Consider the following 21,532-nt stretch of genomic DNA (forward strand, 5'->3'; position numbering starts at 1 on the left):
TTTTGTTAATGTTATCGCACACAAATCAAGGCTCAGATTGTGTAATACTACACGTATCACAATCGTCTATTAAAGAAAATTGCGATATCAGTGTATGTCAGCCATCGGAATTCGACACGATTACAAAACCAAAAGCATTACCGAAAATATGTGAAACATATGTTTCGATAAAGGTACCTCATGGTTTTTTTTCACAACTTCCATACCGTCATTCGTTTTCTCTCAAAAACCCCGATGACAGACTCAAGATGCACAAAAAGGTAATTGGTTTTCTAGGTTTGCTGGTAGTGCGCCCCTTGCAGCTAGGCCTGAAGTGTTGCACTTCAATTAAAAAAACTATGAATACATAACGAGGCATTGTCACAGAGAAAAGGCCACAGATAAATATTAAATCTATCAATGAAGCACGGCGGAGTGTGTGTACACATCTAGTTAACGTGTAAACCAGACTGTATGTTGGCGTGCACAGCAGATGCCGACGGTGGATTAACTCCCATAGGTTGCCACACACGGAACGTCACCAATACCGAACGTTGGCTGGTTGCAACATACGGACTTATAGGACTACACGAAAACGAAATAGTCACTCTGGTTGAGTGTGTGCACCAGTGACCATACAGTCCGCTTTGCGCGAGTCATACAAAGGGATTTCCTAATTGAAAGTGCATTACATTATTTCACTAGAGAATTGTCGACACATGAAATAATAGCTTATGAGACTTGAAGCTATTTTTAGCGGATTGGTAGTTAGGGGGACTCTGGGTATATATTTTGGCTCAGAGTTCATTCGCTATTTCAACTTCTTGTGACCATCTTTGCTGTCAACGTCAACTTTCCACCTTGCCCCTGACGTGGCTCTTATAGGATGCTCATTCCTCGTCATGGCTCACGCCATATCTGCGTTTTCCTCTTCTGTGCTCTTCTGACGACAAACACCTGCAGGGCCTCAGGTAATCCATTGTCCGACGAAGAGGCCGAGGATGGCCCGGGGTCCTACTTCACCAACGAGTTCGCCGTGCAAATCGAAGGAGGGGAGGAGGTAGCCAGGGCAGTGGCGCTGGAACATGGATACCAACTTAAGATGCAGGTAAGACAGTATCTTGGCAACAATACTATGGCATTAACATGCCAAGTGGAAAAACAGTAATGGAGTTAATTTGGATAATTAGTAGCCAGTACGTTACAGACACATTCCTCGAAAAGTAAATTGTAAGCTTTTTCAACATATTTTACTTACTCGGCATTTCCTCGCTGAAATGCGCTGCGTTCTCTCTGTGGTGTATGCATCTAAATCTGTAGGAGAAAATAACAGTAATTATATTGTTTCTGAACCACCATAATTATGCATCAAACAAAATGAAAATTCCCTGATGTTAACAATCATTTATAAGTCAAATATTTACACAAACCACGAGTGTTGAGTTGCTGCGGCCAGGAACTATGAAATACAAAGGATGGAACACTTTCTGATATTAATTAAAAAGTCACAAAGAAAATATAATTGAATCACTAAAAAAAAAAATCCCAGTACAACGCTATGCAATTTAAGCCTTTCTCACTATGAATACTTGCCCTGCAGACTAAAAGTGAACACGCAGCGTGCATACAGTCATATTATCCGTGTATTATGAACAACTAATAATAGTTTTATGAGCAGCTTACAGACAAATATACCGCAATGCGTCACTGTCAAACCATATCGATATTTCGGATTTTCTATTTCTAATTATCGGTTGGATATGAGAGATTAGATATTGGAGATAATTTCAATCTTTAACCAGAGGACAAGCGGAAATTCATAAGAGGTTTTCGAACAGATAAAACTAACAGCTCAGATAAAATGGTCTCTTAGAAATTGTAGATATGAATACAAGCATAAACAAACAAACCGAAAACACTGATAGGATAGGCATAATAAAGATCGAATGAGGTCAAAGGTCAAATAAGTGTCAGCAAAAAAAATTACACTTTTTTCCTCTCCTGAATAAAATTTGGACTATCTTTGATCGTCATTTTTATTTTCCGTGAGGAATTAAAACCAAATTGGCGCTGACTGACTCGGAGATTTTCAAAAACTCGCCCGTTCAAACTAACGAATGACTTATTTTTGTTTAAAATATCTCCCAAACAAACACCATACTGCTATGCTATTTTTCAAGTAGCAAATATTGTTTTGAACAGCATTTTTGTTTGGTGTGGTAACATATGGAATTATACAAGCGTGAGGCATAAACATTGCTATAGACAGGTTAGATAGCAATGACAACCGCCTATTTGGAAGATAGCACGAACTTCATGCCATACCAGCAGATTTATGCAAACGTAATTATAAAAAATGTATATCGCGATATAAATTGACAGTTTCGAATTTGCATTTTCCTGTGTAAAACTAATTGATATCGCTCATTATCTTTTGAAAGGTTAAGTCAAAATAATTAAATGGGGAAAATCCATTCTCAGACTGGTGTCATTATTGTTTTGTCATTATTGTTTCTACATATCAATTTTGTCATTATTGTTTCTACATATCAATTTTATTGTTTCTACATATCAGTATTTTTCAGGAAAAATATGTTGTTTTAATTCTAGCACGATTTCAACGCACACAATATTTGAAAATAAATGTCAAAAGTAAGATTTATTTACCTCCAGGGTGCTAATTAGTTCAACTTTTCCGGTGGTTTTGCGATAAAAAAAATGTTGGTAATCAGACATTGGCGGGATTATTGCTAATTTCCATATACCATGCAACTTTTCATACCATAATAATATTCTTGTAGGGATATTTGTTTTTTTGTATTTTAATATCAAAAGTCATATCCAAAATCGAGAATCAGAGTAAGGAATTTCACAAATCATTATTATAGGTCGAGTGGGCCCTATCATCGAAGATCCTTTGTCGGTGTGCAATGTATTTACATATCTTTATGATTCCAAATCGATTTTCGAGAAATTTTAATGAGATTTTGAAAGTCAATGACTACACATGTGGGAACCCTTTCATTCAGCCCATGGTTTCTAATGCAAACAAAAAATGTGCTGTCTCTCTTCGCTGTCATGCATCTGTCATTTAAATGTATTATGGCTCAAGAATCAATTCATGCATGCTTCTATGAGCACTGCGTGGTGACTGATCAATCGCTTACGGAAGTCAAAGGACAGATTTTGGTTTCACTCAAAAGGTTGGTGCAGTGCTTGGCGTTGTAGTCGAATCACTTAAGTCGAGTCCCGAGTCACGACTCATTTGATTCCAGTCCGAGTCCGAATCTCGAGTCATTTGATTCAAGTCCAAGTGCGAGTCTCGAGTCATCATTCAAGTCCAAGTGCGACTCACGAATCATTTGATTGAAGTCCGAGTCCGAGTCACGACTCATTTGATTCAAGTCCGAGTGCGAGTCTCGAGTCATCATTCAAGTCCAAGTGCGAGTCACGATTCATTTGATTGAAGTCCGAGTCCGAGTCACTAGTCAGAGATTCAAGTCCGAGTCCGAGTCACTAGTCATTTGATTCAAGTCTGAGTCCGAGTCTCGAGTCATTTGATTGAAGTCCGAGTCCGAGTCACGACTCATTTGATTGAAGTCCGAGTCCGAGTCACAAGTCACAAGTGGTGTGGTACGGTTCGTGTGCTCAACCTTCTTTCCGAGTGGTAGTCCGATTCTTATGCCGATGTGACTCGAGTCTAGTCCCATCAGTCATCGACATTGCGACTCGATACTGGTATTTCTCAAAAGGTACCTCTGCATGGCGACTTGTTACTCATTTGTTGCGTGTGTTCACATGTAATCGATAGTGGCTTGAAAATGCTATTTGCGCACTGCTGTTGTGACTTTACCTTCCCATTATTCAGCCACTATCAGAGGGGTAGTTCATAAAGAGAGCATATTTTCATTTCTCTCTTTGTTGGCTAGATCGGCAGCCTACAAGATCACTACCTCCTTCACCACGACGAGACACCAGCCAGGTCCAAACGAGCGACTGATGAACAACACACCAAGAATCTCGCGGATGACCAGCGGGTAAAAAACCCTGATTTATCGGTGGCTGATAATAATTACTAAATCATGCTTAATAGAGTAAAGCGCATTTTGCAATGCACTGCACAATGCAAGGGAAAATGATTTCAAATGTTGGAACGGGCAAGCTAGAGTGCTGAGTTTCAGAATGTTTTAAGCAGTGAACCTACATTTGCAATGTGTATGACGTCATTTCCAGAAAGGATATCTTGCCTTTATTATTTAGGCCTACGTATATTGGAAAGAAGAAAGAGTACTAACATGTCATGACCATCCGCCAAATCTGCCCTTGTATAATGATAGCAAAAGTTTATTTCCAACTGTACAACTGCATTTCCTTAAAATGTTTTCAGTCTGTTTATGTTCGTTGGATAATCAGGCCCTTGATAAATTATATGCTAATGTTTTGCAGATGTTTGGAATGTATTTTGAAGCATTAAGAAACAATTTCAAAAAGAACTTCTAGGAAAAGACTTCAATGAAAAATCGATTTATATAGATTACTTTGAGCGAAGACTGACGAATAAAAGCAGCCGTCAGCATTTTGCAACTTGCTCTGAAAACCTTTTGTGGGCCTACTTACTAGATCTGCTGGTGATAAAACTTTGCAGCATTTGCTGATTTACACATATCTCGCTCTTGAAGAGCAGGGTCTGTGTCATTCCTTACAACTTTCAAAAACGTTTCTTGTCGTTTTGGTGTCTTCTTTTTTTAAGGTTCTGTGGTTTCAGCAGCAAGAGGCCAAACATCGCAACAAGCGCGGCGTGATCCAACGCGTGACCGTCGAGCGCTCAACCAACTTCAACGACCCGCTGTACAACGAAGAGTGGTATTTGGTAAGCATCATATAGCCATTTCAGATGTAAATTATTTCGAGCAATACATCAATTATCAGCTTTTACAGGAGATATTGGACGACAAAAATCTCCAACATTCAGTTTAATATGGAATAATATACCTTACGGATTTTAATAAGTTGCGACCCGACAATACATTTAGCCGGTCTTTTTGGTTGAGTTTAAAATAAATGAAAACATTCGTCGGGGGGAAAAGATTTCAATTTTGATGACTAGCACGGGGACAATTTAACCAAATAAATTTACACTAAGCACTAAGGAATCACGAATATACGCGCTTGCTGGCGAAAATCAGTTCAATTTGCATTGACTTAATGAAACAAAAAACTCGGGGAAAATTGCACAATTTGCGGTGATGAAAAAGAATACCGTTGCTCGTTTGTGTATAAACGCTTCAAATTTGTAGTTCCAAAACAAAAATGGGGCCCGCAAGCCCCGTCAAAACATTTGCTATTACCAGCAGACGTACCTACCGATAAACAAGAAACTTCCTGTACACGTAAAGAAAGGCAAATACCCTGTGAAATTATTCCGCTAAAATTGTATCATTCGGAAGAAAACAATCATTGAAGGTGGTTTGATGTGCCCGCGGGCAAAATTGTTTGTACATGCGTTGTTTTTTAATCTGTTGCAAAAAGAAGTAAACTCACTGTTGTCAGGAATTTGAACTATTTGAACTATTTTTTATAACGTAGTGAAGTATAGCTCTTTAACCATACGTGGTGGAAAAAATCTTTAAAAATCGCAAGAATAGTGTTGTTATGCTAATTTGAATACACGTCACCAAAATCACTGTTGTCCACGTGTAAGTCTGGTGTATAGTGCTTTTGTCTTCAAATCAGCTCCCGGAGCTCAGTCAAGCGGATGGAATCACGGATCCTACAAGGATCAACGACTCGGCCAAACTCCTGGTTAGACGCGTGATAACGGCCCGTACTAGTGGCAAATACCATGAATATTTGTCAACAAAGACCCCTGCGCGCGGCGGCTTTCAGATGATTTGCATGGATCTGCGCCCGATCTGGTGTCACGCGTCTATTAACCAATTAAAGGCAAGTCCGCTCAGTGCATTTTGTACTGGAGCTCGAGCAGTCGTTCATCCTTGTGTGTAGGATCCGTGATGGAATAAAGCCATCCCTGGACAAACAGGTTTGGCACATGAAATTTTTAAACTACCATATCTCAGAGACAAAACATCCATTTGCAATATTTTAATACTATTAACCCTAAAAGGGCCGCGTTATTTTGACCATCTCACAGCCGGGGCCGCCCCCTCCCCCTAAGATTTCGGCCATCGAGTGACGAAAAAATATGAAACTTAGTACATGCATAGAACAACTCAACATAAACATGCCCAAGAAGTTTGACTATAGGTCAAAGGGTTTTGGAATTATGGCAAATTAATAATTCGTATGCACGAATGGTAATTCTGCTTTGTGCTACGTATACAGGGAAATTCAGTTTTCACGGCGCGTAGCGCCGGAAAATTTGTCGCTGCGCGACAACCCGTAGTCCGCATTTTATGTTTTTGGTATCAAAAGATGCGCAAGACTCGAGGCTAAAAGTCAGGACAGCTCGGGTCGCGAAAACATTTTTTTTTCAAGTGTTTCGCAGAAAGAAGTTGAGGGGGCGGATTCCGCCCCGGCTTTTTTAGGGTTAAATGGAATTTTTGCAATATGCTCAACAAGTAGGCGAAAATTGCTGTCAAAAGTGGGTTTCCTTTTCTTCGCCTTCTCAAAATATATAGTATCCACTGAGCTTAAACTTCAACTATTTATTTGTCATGCACTCTTTTTATAATTTTGAACAATCAGTTGCTTAAAACGAAAACAAATACACACACGCACACACCCACGTTTGTTTATGGTGTAAATCGAGGATTTTCTGTTGTTCCTCTTCCCTTTTCCTGCGTTTATACTCTCATTGGTTTTGTGCACATTTTCTAATTGAGGTCGTCCTCGATTTGGTTCCTGTCCTCGATTGACCGATGATGTTGCACGTGTGTGTCCTCGATTTTCATTTTTCACCATAAACAAACGCAAAAGGCATGGGCTCATGTACCTTTGTAAACCAAGAATGTTTTCTGATATGCAACTTGCTTTGATTAGAACGAAGAGGGTGAAAGTCATAGAGGGATACAACCAGATATGCACGTGAGATCGTTGTGGAAGAAAGGGATCACGGGAAAAGGTGTCGTTGTGTCTGTTGTTGACGATGGTAAGCAGTTCTTATCATTTTAAGTCCCAGGACGTTTTGGTTTTGAGCATTGGGAGGGGTATTTGTTTGTTTGTATGGTTCGGCTCGGGTAATTATCCGCATCCAGGCTCCAACCGGTCTAGTGTTTAAAACCTCCCAATCACACATTTATTCCCGTATTAAATAAAACGATTTCTTAGCTTCTGTTTTAACGCAGTGTCTATCGAATGTTTTTTATCGAGCCTGAGAATATTTTTATTTTTTTGGTTTGCATCTCAGTGGGGGCTTTTCGAATTCAACACGTCCTCTGTCACTTCCTCAGAAAGTTATAATTAACCGTAGTACATTAATTGGGACTGCCTGGGCTGTCTTGAAGTCCATGAGAGGCAACTTTTGTACAGGTTCGAGGCATGTTTATTTTAACTCTTTAGCCATGGTGGATGGGGCGCGCCTCGCTTTCTGAACGTAATTTATCAGATTTGAATAAGCGGGATTATCAAGATCCCACAACTGTCCTTTTATGGAAGTTAGTAGATTCCGACTCCTGAAAGCTATAAGTGTATTTCATTCTTTAAGTTTATCAACAGGCACCTATCCCTTGCCCGTAAAATATCTGACTTTACTTAGTCCAAATAATGCCCTCACTGGTGAAGGGTCGGTTCATACTTCAACGCAAAAGCGAAAGCGAAGCGAATTTCATTATGTCAACAAAAGTGTGTTCTAGTGACGTTCGCCGTTGAACTAATAAAATTTAATAAGTCGTTTCGTTCGCAGTTTGCGGCGTGAAGCACGAAGTAGCTTTAATGTCTATCAATAAGATGCATATCGCCTAGAACTCCACATGAATAATTTTACTCCACAGTGCAGATCCATATACCTCTATATACATTCGATGTAAAGCATTGACGTAGGAGGGGAATGATGAAAAGATTAAAGTGCGTTCTATAGCTCAGATTGTGATAATGTGTTTTAAGGGGGAGTTGCTCATAATACCTCGCGTCGAGCTATACAGATGTTAACTTCCAGGATGCTCATTTATTAATTTTTAAGCACAACTATGAGGAAACGGTCCAGTTTTCCGAGTCAATAATTGTTTTTGTCTCGTGCAGCTGTTTTAATGTATGCATAAAAACGATCTAAACAAATGCAACCGGAAATTGTTTCGTTTTCAAATGATCGCGTGTCATAAAGATGTTTGTATAAAACAGGTGCATTTATTATTCATTAAAAAAAATTGTCAAACAGATATTTTTAAGGACTGAACTTATTTCCACGACGAGGTTGATGAGCCTCTTCTAAATGCTTATCCCTTTGGGGGTAAAGGAATGTCTTCAGGAACTCAATTCCATCTCATGTTACGAGAATGCAACATTATATCAGTCTACATTAGTTTATAATTACCAAATTTCGACTCATTTGTTTTGATGTTTTCATTGGCAGTGGTAATTTTTTGTTTGACCCTTCTTGTACTATAGGACTGGAAGTGGCCCATTCGGACATGGCTAGTAACTACGACCCTCGGGCTAGCTGGAACTACAAGGAGAATCGAAACGACCCAACGCCTCCTACGGCTACCTACGAAAACAATGGGTACTCGAGTTTGCTTCAAACAAAATAAAATAAGAACAACGAAACAGAACAAGACAATGCAAACGGAAGATTAAGTTTGGCGCAAAAAAGCACTTAGAAAAATATTGGCATTTTACCCTAAAAAGTACCTACCAATTTAACGGGAAAAAATCTTGCTCAAATAAGACTGTCACCAAATACCCTGTGAAATTAGTCCACCAGAAATGGTATCGTTAGGAAAAAGAAAATCGTTGAATGCGCTCAATAAAAATGTGCCCATGGGCACATTTTTTTTGACCTGATGCGTAAGCGACGGAATCCAGTCTCTAATAAATGTGCAAACATTTTCTCTGTTTTCTCAAAATGTATAGTGTCCACTAAGCTGATGCCTCAACAAGTTATTTATTCTGCACCCTTCGCAAGATTTTGAGCAATTTTATTCCTTCAGACGAAAAAGATCCTTTGAAAAAAGCAAATGTTCCGATGTGACTTAAATGCGCATGCCACATTTTATAAACTTCGCGTGTATCTGGTATTTTTCGCGCATTCGCTTATGAAAACAGAATATTCAGTGTATAATTCTAATTTCAAAATGTGGGAAACGCGACAAAGTAGAATAGATGTGACCCTGGTGCAAAGTGTGCACCTGATGGGTGGGGTTCTCAGACCTTTTCCATACAGCACAGGCTTAATTTGCTTAGACTTATGTTTTTCTTTCATGTTTGAGTGAAATCAATTCACATAGATGTTCCTAACCTGTTGATTATGTTAGAAACTAATCAAGAAATTTCATAGGAGTGACAGTGTGGAAAGTATGGAGTGTGATAATAGGTTGATCTCAATGTGGCACTTCAAAAGAAATATATTTGGTGTCAGATATTAACATTTTACCACGCTGCCGTGTTATTTAAAAAAAAAAAAAAAAAAAACTTTGAGTTATTATTTTTCTGTCCTAGTCATGGGACACGCTGTGCTGGGGAAGTGGCAATGGCTGCTGATAACGGAAAGTGCGGTGTCGGGGTCGCCTTCGAAGCGAGCATTGGAGGTATGATTTTAAAAAAATAATAATCTCATAGTCAGGTGACATGAAAAGTGCCCGATCCAGACATTTAGTTAACCGAATCCATGAACACATACAACAATTCAACCGTTTGTCCTTGGGAAAAAAATATGATTGTTATGATCTAAACAATGCCCAATTATGCACCCGGAATGTCCTGTTACCCAATTGAACTGATGCCCAAGTTGGAACAACGCCTGGCCAATATTATAATTAATTTAATCAGATTCCAAAATGGGCAAGAGAGCACGCAGCTTCCATAAACACACGTGGAACGTATGCAAGTTGTTACTTGTGTGTCCTTGACCTACGATTCAGTTATTGCTATATTTTAATTGAGTTTTCACATGCAATAGAAAAGGCATACCGTGCTCTTCAAACACTCAGTTGATTTCCGTTGTGTGAGATTATATACCTTAAAGTTATGTTGGTGTATACGTGCTTTTGGGGTGTGGCAACTTGAAAAAAATAGATTTTCAAATTGAATTGCTAATTTCTTCCATTACATTAGTTAAGAGCTTTCAAATGAGACATTGCACGAAAAACTCGGCCCACAACGAGTAATCAATTAATTAAGTTCAATTGTTCATTTTTTGAATTGACGCTCCTAATTCGTTCTGAATAGTGTGCGCAGTTTTTGAGCTGGAGCGCGCCATTTAAAACTACTTTTTAAAACTTTGTAAAGGCCTGCAAACGCAAACAAGCAATGTGTTACAGAACATTATATTCCATTATATTTCGTTGGGAAAAGAAAATCGAAATTTTGAAAAGCGAATGTATACCAACTTTAAAAGAAACTCGGATGTCTTGTGACTATGGTCTTGTTGAGTAAGATCACTTTTAAAGTTTTGTTGTGGTGTCTTTCTTCGCAAGGCGTGCGTATGCTGGAAGGGAAAGTTACGGACGCGGTGGAGGGCGCCTCCTTATCTCACGCCCTGGACCACATCGATATCTTCAGCGTTAGCTGGGGACCCACTGACGACGGAGAGACCACGGATGGACCTGGGCCACTGTCAAGCAAAGCACTGGAAGCGGGCATCAAACTGGTAAGAGACGTGACGTCAGAGATGACGTCATTGACATGCACAATGTCAGCAAGTTTGAGTGAGAACTCAATTTCAATATAACTTGACAATCTTCGATCGAATTCACGTTATTGTCGATCATAGTTCAACTAATCTCGTCGACTATTATACAAATAATGAATGTTTATGAGTGCAATGGCAAGAATGTTTTCATGATGTGACAGAATTAATGTCACATTCCACGAGTAAAGCCAAATGGGATGGAACGTTCCATCTGTCAACGAATGAACATTCCATTCCACGAACCACGAATGTGAAACATTCATTATTTGTTTATACAATGCCAGAATAAATTGATGGTAAGCAGTATACTTATCATATTGAAAATAGAATGGGAATTCTATTTTTGCGGTGCGGCAGGGCGGTGGATTTAGACGAATAACCATTACACGTGATCAACGATCCACCAATCAGATGACGGAGGTGTATTCAGGCGTTGCGTAATCACGACTAGCCTATTAATCGAGGCCAGTCGCATCAGCCACTTGTAATACAGAGCTCTGCGGTATCACAATGGACAGCAGATAGCTAGATCTTTAAAATTCCGTGATGACATGTTGACCATCGTTTTACTACAGCGTGTCTCAATCAACAGTGTGCATGAAGAAATCATCCAATGGATTTTCAATTATTTTTATTGCATTGTAAAATTCAACAGTCTTGTCTTCACCTATATTTCCAGTTTCCGTGAAAATCTGTTGATTCAAACAAAATGTAATAGCTTTTAAAGTGCTTTCTAATTTCATCCCATTCCAATGGAAATCCCACAGTAAAGGGTGTTAGTGTTCATACAGTAATTACTGGTTATGCTTGTCATTTCTGGTTAAAACAGATCCAGGACTCGCACTTTTATAATAGCATGAGTGTTATTATTGCGTTTTATTAGAACACAGTCTGATGTTAGACCAAATAAAAATGTAGCATGTTTAGCGTCCCCGCCGGCTTCCTTTTTGGAGGCCACCTCCTTTTCTTTCTTTTTTTTTTGACCGAAAAAACGATAATTTTTAAACAGTGACATAATTTTGACCTCTTTGTCTGTTGCATCTAGCCTATATAAAGCTGATATGTCATTCCCGAGTCCAAGTGCCGGCCATTTAAAAAAAAACCGCGGCGGCCATCTTGACAAATAGCCCAGTCGGGTAGCCATTTTGGAGGGGGGAAAGGGGCCTCTTCCTTCCTTTTTTTCAAAATGCAGGACGCTAAACATGTTTTTTTTTTATTTGGCCTTAAAAAAGGTAATGTTGCAATCTAGCATAATATACATTACTTAACGATGTCTAAAAGACACATGGAACGTGTTAGTTGCTAAGTGTTACATATTAGCATCACATTCGTAACGTGGAAAAACTCAAGGAAATTTTCTAAAACAAAATGAAACATTAATGGCAGGATAAGTAGAATCAGATTAGTTTAGTTTGAGAGAAGAGTTAAATGAGTGAAAAATACTGGTGCAATTGAAAAATGCATTAAAATAATAATAACTGAAACTGAGGGATCTGACAAAACAAAACAGGGTAGAAATGGCAAGGGCGTCCTCTACGCCTGGGCATCGGGCAACGGCGGGTCCAAAGACAACTGCAACTGTGATGCGTACTCAAGCAGCATCTACACCATCGCCACGGCCAGTGTGTCTGAATCTGGCCAGAAGACATAGTGAGTCCGTGAGGTGGCCGGGAACGCATGCTTACCTCACCTGGGTTCGAGGTGGAGGGAGTCATCACCCTGTGCTGCATGTGGAATAGATTGGTGGCTGGGTCTTCCATATCCCCTTAGAATGCTCTTGGGTCATATGGGTTCCCTTGGCCTTTGTGTCAGAATCCGGCTAGAAGACTTATTAGTCCGCAGCCGCCTTGCTTCGTCTAGGCCTCGCTCTTGTATGTGGTTGCGGGTGGGGGTGTCATCACCCTGTGTTGCACGTGGTCTATACCGGTGGCCGGGTCTCTTCTTTTTTTTCTTCTTCTTCTTTTTTTACAAACTGCATTCCATTTCAGGTGGAATGGTCATGGTTTTCTCACGAGTTAGTGTTTGAAATCTGTTAAGGAGAATACACGAGAAAGTGTGGATTCGTAATTTAAGAATTCACGAGGCGCGAAGCGCCGAGTGAATTCGTAAATTAAGAATGGCACTTGCGAGTGTATTCTTCGACTTAAACCATTGCGTCAACAGAAGTATAAGAAAGAATGCTGCAACGTGACGCCACTTTTTTCTTCATATATCATCTCAATGAAGGCCAGTTGTTGCAAAATTGATAATAAGACATGAATCTGGGACTGATAAATGTTTCCAAAATTGTTAGGAAATACTTGAAATGACTCTCCATAAACGTTGTACACAAGTGCGGAAGTGGCGTCAGGTTGCAACATTGTTCCTGGCGTGTTTAGCATGTGTATCGCCACATACGTCAAAATGGATAGTTGAGACGACGATTTCTTTCTGACTAAAGTAGATTTTGCAGTGACGGCGGAAAATCTGACAGTGAAGATGCATTGGTAATTTTCGGAAAGCAAATTTTCACTCAGACGGTCCTATTCATGCTCATTATGGAGAACAATTGTCCGACGTTTTCAAAGTGTGGATTCGTAATTCCGAATCCACACTTTACTAAAGATTCTTCGTTCCGAATCCACACTTTGTGACCAGTGTAAGAGATTCGTAGATCCGAATCCACACTTTTAACAATAGTGTGACGTCATAGCAATGGTTTAAGCAAGAAGACCGTAGACTGAGAGTGCTCAGTGTGGTGGCCGGGAACGCATCAGGGAAGGCGACCTCACCCTAATGCGCTGGCTGGGTCTTCTCATTCTGTTTATTAGCAAGATGTGGTCATTCTATAGGAATGCCCAAGGATTTTTGTTTTCCTCTTCAAAAAAGGGCTTTCTATCACACCTTCATCCTTTTTTCTTCCCCTTTTAATTTTTATGAAGTAATATGGCATCCACCGGCAAACAGGCAAATTTTGGTATCACAATAAAAAACATGAGCATCTGCAAAAAGCTTCACCAGTTTTAAATTCACGCATTTTTATTACATATTACATTCCTCCTTCCCTCCACTTGGTGATAGCTGCTACGCATTGATTCATGTAATCCGGAATTTTCCGCAGTCTCTAGGCCGCCCCCCCCCTCTTTCTTTTGGTTCTTCTTTTCCATCTGTAAGTGTACATCCACTATTTTGATAAATATATCGACGTATACTTTTTGGTTTCTGGGTGGCCCCTCACACAAAAAAGTATAAGTTAAACTCTAAACAGGAAATATGGTGTTTTCTATTTCTTTTTTTGAGAGAGAGAATGAACCAAAACACTGAAAAATTGAAATATGAACAATATTTATCACTGTTCATCAAATTTTCAATGAAGCCTCAAGTAACAAAAATACATTCTTCAACAATTAATACTCAAATGCGTAGAGGTGCATTCAATCATCATCATCGTTATCCTAATCGGTTAAAACTTCAAAAAAAAAAATCACCATCATTTCATCAATCATCGACAATACACCGCCCATTTTTTTCTTATATAGTAAGTAATATTTCCAAACATATTGTTGAATTGTTGAAAATACAAATAACCAACAAACGCTATCAATTTCAAAGACTATATAAAATGCCTCTTTCATCCGTAATAAGGGTGTTAATATGCATTATTTTTGTCGAAATATCTGTTGGCAACCACGGCTTAAATGTATGTCCGTGTGGCAGCCCATACAAAATGACGCTCATTGTTTACAAACGAAATCAGGTCTAAACTTGGGATTCACATCTGTTGTACCATCAAAATGGCGTCGTTCAATATCCCGACCCATCGCTTAAAAATATGACGTATTGTTTAGATTTCAATATTTTTTCCCACGCCCTTTTCTCATAGTTACGGCGAAACCTGCCCCTCTGTCCTCACCTCCGCGTACAGCAGTGGCGCTGGGAGTTCGCGTTCTGTGGTCTCCGCCGACCTACACGACCGATGTACGAGCAGTCATGGTGGAACATCAGCTGCCGCTCCCATGACTGCAGGGGTGCTCGCCCTACTACTACAGGCCAAGTAAAGAAATGCGAGAGTTTATTTAAAGAGATTATAATAAACAAAACGTTTTAAAAGAAGATATCCCAAACATAATTGATCAGTATGAGCACTGTGGTTGAATCTGGAAAGGGTGAATATTAGCTTCCCATACCTTACTCTTACCCATGTAGTCGTTAATAATTTGGATAATTCATTCCAAAGCAGAAGGTACAATCCAACTTTGGGGTAATTTAGTGGCGGCATGAGCTGGTCAAACAATCCGCATCTCTATCAATTATATAGGCCTCCCTTTCAACACTGACAGTGAGTTGTTGGACAACTCATCTCACTGTTCAGAAAAATAATTAAAATTCATAATTAATCATTCATAATGCAGATCAATTCATTACTTTTGGTTAAGCCTTTAGAAAGTTAGTAAGTTAGTAACAAACGTTGACATCGTTTATTGCTCCTTCATAATTATCTGGACAAATTTCAACCAAACTTTGTCAAAAGTATCAGTAGCCCAGCCCCAACATGTCACATGACCAAACTGGAGTCAAAGATCATCATGGGGTAACTAGCCTGGGGTCAAAAATCTGATTCATTTTTTTTTTTTACTCAAAACACTTCTCCTTCCAGAAATTACATGGTACAATCACGTGAATCATACATGAACACGAATGCGTTGGTCCGCCGCTTCCGAGATCCGATCGAGCTTGTTTCCCTATGAACAGTATTCCAAATACACCGTCTTCGGATATTCATTAAATAAATTGACCTATCAGCTGTCTCAAGCGTGCAAAATGTGGGTGACGCTCCACTGAACATACAGTTGGGAATTCGCTGTGGAACTTATAGTTCGTGTTCCGTAACATGGGAAGTGCGTTGACAAAAAAATTAACACTCTTGAAAGCAAAAAGTAGATTATCTGTGGTTATTTGTCGTCGAATAGGCCAAACGAAGTTGACAGGCGATTAGATTAGTAGCCATTCGTTTCTTCGTTCGTTATGCTCGTGGATTTGGAATAGCTTGTTGCAGTTCAGTATTTTTTTGAACTTATTTTTAGTTTTATGATCGACACGGATGGGTCGTTAGGCTTTATTGGAACAGATGGTTACTGTACAAAACGAAAACTACCTTAAGTCAATGAGTTTTAAACCGGGTTAATTATGATAAATAAATGATGACATGTCGAAACAGAAACAAGTGTTTTTCATCAGATGATGAAGAAGATGTTGTTCAAAAGCTCATACAAATAATTACTTTAGTTGTTCATTAAAAGGCCAGGCCTACATATTTATTCCACCTGTGGTTTTCACTGAGTATAGCACGGCTTCCCACCCCCTAGCTCACAGAAAAGATCAGCTTTAGTTTGTGACGGAAATGATGCAGGCCTTTACTTTTCGTTCTAATATTTCATAACACTGACCATTCCTTTGAATACATACATGGCGGTTTGCATAACTTTAAGACTAAGAAAGAAATGTAACCCCTATGTATGAAATAAGTGGAAGCCGCAAGAGCTATAGTTTCGAGTAGCAGGCCTTTAACAAATCCTTCACGATAAGTCATATTCATCAGAAAGTCAAACTGTGTGACATGTCTACATAAAGAACTGAGGATACCCTTTATAGTGCACAAATTAAGTTGAATTCACGGCATGTGTCCACTGAATCAGTTACAATTCACAAGTGTGGTCACAAGTAAGTAGGGATTAACAACAACCAATACATGCATTTTGTCAGTATCACTGATCATTTTAAAGGCATACATTGTTTGTTTGTAATTATTCGGCAAAATTGGCCGGGATAGCCTACGAAAGTCTCTCCACTTATTTCCAGTGATGGTGTCCCTTGATAGAAGATGTGGAAGGAAATTACAGTTTTAGCGATGGGAGGAAAACCCCAGAATTATATTCTAGGAAAAACCCACGGAATCATACGGACTGAAAACCCAATCCACATAATTGGCTCAGGCGGGATTCGAAACCGGGTCAGAGAGGTGCATGGAAGGCGAGGACTGCAGTAACCACTGGGCCAACCTGAATCCCCATATAAAAACGGAATACCTTCTTGATTAGACAGTAAGTGATTTCTCCCATTCTGCTTATTACTTTCACAGCCCTGACTTGACTTGGCGAGATGTCCAGCACATTATAGTCCAGACTTCCAACGTCGATCTCCTCAAGGGAGCCCACGGGGTAACATGGCGCCCGAACGCGGCCGGCCTCAATTTCAGTGAGCACTTCGGCTTCGGAATGCTGGATGCTCAGGCTATGGTCGATCTCGCCAATCCCGACACTTGGACGAGAGTTCCCGAAAAGAGCATCTGCACCATTGAGGCCAGTCACTCATTCGAAAAAAGGTAACTTCAGACTCGTGATGTAGGCTTTTTTAATTGTTAAATCAGTTGAAAATGAAATGGGACGCCAAGATAATGGCGTCATTGAAGAGCCCTCATGCACAACAATGGCTTATAATATACCTTTCTTTGCAAACCCGCGGTTTTGGCCAATCGATGTTTTTTGCCAACCCGTGGTTTTTGTCAACCCGTGGTTTTTGCCAAGCCGTGGCTTTTGCCAACCCGTGGTTTTTGTCAACCCGTAGTTTTTGCCAACCTGTGGTTTTTGCCAACCAGTGGCTTTTGCCAACCCGTGGTTTTTGTCAACCCGTGGTTTCTGCCAACCCATGGTTTTTGCCAACCCGTGGTTTTTGTCAACCCGTGGCTCTAGCCAACCACTATGGAACTCCACCGATGCAGAATTACTGTTTTCTAACATATCATTGGACTGTTGAAAATACAGACATTTTTCTTACACAGTGAGGATGTAAATATGCAATTATTGGCAAAATATGTTGCCAACCATGGTTTAAATGTATACCCTCGTGGCAGCCCATACAAAATTGCGCTCAATGTTTACAAAAATGGTCTACAGAAATCATTGGTACTTACACATATCGCCGTTTTGTGGGCTACTTTTCGATATGTTCTAAAATTCAAGTTGCCATGGTTTCCTACGGAAAATTATTTTGACATGCGATCACTTTTTTCTCGCAGAAAACTCGCGCACGGCCAACCGATCAAGATGGACATTGTAACGGACGGATGCGAGGGGACCAGCGACGAAGTCAAACACCTAGAACACGTGATTTTGTCGGTTACCATCGACTACAGTCGCCGTGGGGCTGTCAATGTACACCTGACCTCGCCATCAGGTAGGTCAAGCTCAAAGGTCAAATATCCACATAATAAATTGACACGTCGCTTCTGACGTCATGATCATTGTGTTTTAGCTCATGTTTTACTTTAACTTCAAATGTTCATTGTTATAAAACCAGGAGTATCGCGAAGAAAAATCTTCATGTTGGCTTCAATAGAACGACAGTGTTCAAAAATGGAATAGTTCAACGTGGCACGAGTTTCTGGAATAGTCTAAGTATCCCTCTTAAAACGTCTTTAACTCTATCTACATTTACCAAAAAATTAAAAACACAACTTCTTACATTTTATTCGTAGTCTGTTAATACTTTGTAAACATACAACAATAGCTTAATGATACTCCTGTTTGTTTGTTTGTTTGTTTGTTTGTTTGTCTGTCATTGTCCTTAGTTCGTACTTAATTGTTCGTCAGTCTGTAAGTGTCAAACGGGTCAGGGAACAAAAGCGATCGCTTCACCCTATCCCCGTGTTGTTATGTGGATTATGTATATATTTTCATTATGTTAATAACGGTGTTGTGTAAAATTACTTCGTATTATATTTTGTATGCTTAAATGTTAACATAACGATTTAATATTTCTAGTGACATAACAACGTTGAAATAAATGTTCAGCAATCAATGAATGTTTAAACGGTTTGTAAGTGTGACGTGATTTCAACTTAAACTCCGCCCACTGCAAAAGGAGTAGCATTGGAAGTTTGGAATCATGAGAATCGGAAGTATTACAAAGTGGTGTGTTCAGCCAATGGGCGCTAGCAATCAGTGGTGCATGCGCGTGTATGACGCAGTCACGGAACCTGGGATAAAACAATAGACCTCCACGTCGAATAATTGCTTATTCACGAATTTTGTCTTAATGTTGTTTCCATTTAGATTATGTTTTTTTCATCGTATTTCAGGCACCATAACAAGACTGCTCACCGAACGTCGAGAGGATGACTCACAAAAAAGCATGGAGCATTTTCCTCTGATGTCGGTGCAGCTATGGGGAGAGCAACCGGCCTTGGGAGATGGAGTCTGGAAACTCGACATCTTTGACTCGGTATTAACACCCAACAATAAACCAGAAGAACATTTGAAAGAGTATTAATCCCTTTGAATATTTAAACTACATCACTGATAAAGACATATCCTGGGTTGAGAGAGGCAAGAGGAGGTTGGTAAAGTGACTTGCCCAAGGACACAACATTGAAAGCCAGCGGCTGGATTCCATCCGCCGACCCGCTGATCATGCGTCACAAACCCCTAATCACTAAGACCATACTCCCGGAGGAAGTCCTCTGCGATTTTAAAAGATTTTGAACCTGTTATTTGTTGCAGACCTCAGGTGAAACGAACGCCGACAACACCGGTTACTTACGTGACTGGAAGCTGGAACTTCACGGGACTAAGGAACTACCGGAGCATGTCAAGCGAGCCGGCGAGACCAAGCAATAGATCCAGCTCGCATCAATGCACCGAATGAGCGCCTCCTGAAATTGCAAACATTATACGCAACACAATATGTGACAGAGGGGTAACCCCCCCCCCCATCTCCCTATACTCTATACGCTCCCTATTAACTATTGTTACCTAACACATCCCCCTAGATATCTCAAAAGAATTCCTGAGATTCTGGTAACCCATAATGACCAACACAAAGAGGGGGTTCCCTCTGTCACGTATCGCGCTACATAAATGTATAAATCACAAGTAAATATCAATTTATTTTGAAAATCTATTTTTCAGGTGCCACACCCAAAAAAGCACGTATTCACCAACTTTAACTTTGGGTGTCATGATAACAAAATAACTAAAGGAAAAATATGAACTCTTCTCCATTAGAAACTGGTAAATTCAACCACATATCTCCTGTAGCTCTTCTTCTTTTCAAAACTATATTTGAGATTACATTTGATTCTACCCTGAATCAAAATGCAATTTCTATCTAAATCTAGAATGTTAGCACATAAGATTATTATTTATTTATTTTTTGCTTTGTGTTTTGTTTTTGTTTATTTACTTATTTGTTCATTTGTGTTTTTTGTTTTGGGAAGAATATTTTATTGTAAAATGCTCTATTTGTTCGGGGAATAATGCTTTATTGTAAAATTACTGGAAAAAATAAGCTTTGCAAAAAAATGCACTCATAACATTTATTTTTCTATATCGGCCTAAGTTATTAACTTTGTTTGGCATGTGCTATATTTTTTGGGTCACTTTGGTTGAAGGTTTTGAAGTACGAGTCAAAACAAAGGCAATGTGTTTGTCAACACAGGCATATTGTGGGAAGTTAGGTTGGCGCAGCGCTAAATGTCTGCGCCTTCCATCCACCGCTGTGGCCCGGGTTCAATTCCTGTCATGGTCCACATGTGGATTGGATATTCAATCCCTGCCTGATTCTGTGGGTTTTTATCCAGAATGTTCTGCTGGGGTCTTCCTCCTACCTCTAAAACTGTAATTAATTTCTTCTCATTGCATTCTCTCTACAGGTTTCTTCGGGCTTTCGAGCTACAGTGCCCATGGCGCTTTTGAGGAATCCTTGGTTTCAATACCAGAAATAAATGAATAAATAATTACATGTTCTCCTTAACAAGATTCTGCCATTATATATTGTGAAGCAAGTTCAAAGAAAAAAATATAGATATATTTTTGCGAATCTGATTCAGGATTTTAAAACGAGGTGCAATAAATAATGATATACCAGACGGTTTGGTAACGAAATCTGTATCATGAGTAATCAATGATTTGAAATGGGGTACGGGTGCAAACCAGAAAATAGCCCCGAAATTGCCTACGCCGGCCAATTCTTCGATATTGAAGCATTTTGTGGGCCATTAACTTGAGGAATTGTTAAAAAAAAAGAAAAAAAGTGGAAGCCGTGCCTAGGACTTTGAGCTTGTATTTCTGTGACGTTTGGATGAAATTGGGCCCTCAAAGCGCTCTATTTTGCAAGGGAGCGTATGTATCGTTTTTCAAAATGGCAATGGGCTTCAGGACTAGTTTAAGGGGTGATCATCTTAATTCGGATGGAAATTTCTCCCAAAAGTCACTTGATTAGCCCCCCCCCCCCCGGAAAATGAAAGATGATGAAATAAGCTTTACTTTGATGTGTGTCTCGAACACCTTGGAGAGTTGTGAGTATTTTTCCTGAATTTCTGAATTTGGGGGCATTTATCATTGGGTAATGGTAGTATATTTACTGGTCTGTGTTCCATGGACTCCGTGCACGCGTACCCAGCTCATCAACGGATACAAGGGAGAATTGGAGGAGAAAGTTTTGGCGCGGTGTTTCCCTCCCAGCGCCCCACCTGGAGCACCGTACGGGGCTGTCGAAAGTGGTCTAGAAGCAAGCACGGAGTCCATATACTGAATCATTATGGGCAAATAATAGTTTGAGGATCAGGCATTCGCGTGTGCAGAACCACGGTCGAACGTCTGATATGCGACCCTGTGCTAGCGAATCATGAAGCCGACTTTAAAAACTGTGACGTCATTTCGATCAGAAATGAGGACTTAAGTATTGAATGGTTAATTTGGATGCCATGTTTTG

The 21,532-nt window shown here is 39.8% G+C and overlaps 1 protein-coding gene across 1 annotated transcript; it reads left to right on the plus strand.

Moving 5' to 3' along the window:
- The first annotated feature begins 392 nt into the window (after positions 1–392).
- LOC119742087 (neuroendocrine convertase 1-like) lies at positions 393–20,703 on the plus strand. Its single transcript, XM_038218109.1, has 13 exons — positions 393–1,087; positions 3,909–4,016; positions 4,730–4,849; positions 6,979–7,087; positions 8,542–8,656; positions 9,592–9,680; positions 10,569–10,741; positions 12,294–12,433; positions 14,646–14,816; positions 16,902–17,144; positions 17,838–17,995; positions 18,900–19,042; positions 19,321–20,703. The coding sequence occupies exons 1-13, from the start codon at positions 866–868 to the stop codon at positions 19,435–19,437; spliced, it is 1,908 nt and encodes a 635-aa protein (XP_038074037.1). The 5' UTR covers positions 393–865; the 3' UTR covers positions 19,438–20,703.
- Positions 20,704–21,532: the final 829 nt, after the last annotated feature.

The sequence above is a fragment of the Patiria miniata genome, unplaced genomic scaffold (genome assembly GCF_015706575.1).
Source record: "Patiria miniata isolate m_02_andy unplaced genomic scaffold, ASM1570657v1 HiC_scaffold_5, whole genome shotgun sequence".
Lineage (NCBI taxonomy): Eukaryota > Metazoa > Echinodermata > Asteroidea > Valvatida > Asterinidae > Patiria > Patiria miniata.

Excerpts from the sequence above, each read along its gene's own strand:
- LOC119742087 (XM_038218109.1), top strand. The coding sequence starts at position 866 with ATGCTCATTCCTCGTCATGGCTCACGCCATATCTGCGTTTTCCTCTTC. Across the intron at positions 4,017-4,729 it reads ATCTCGCGGATGACCAGCGG|GTTCTGTGGTTTCAGCAGCA; the intron begins GTAAAAAACCCT and ends TCTTTTTTTAAG. Across the intron at positions 8,657-9,591 it reads GCTACCTACGAAAACAATGG|TCATGGGACACGCTGTGCTG; the intron begins GTACTCGAGTTT and ends TTTCTGTCCTAG.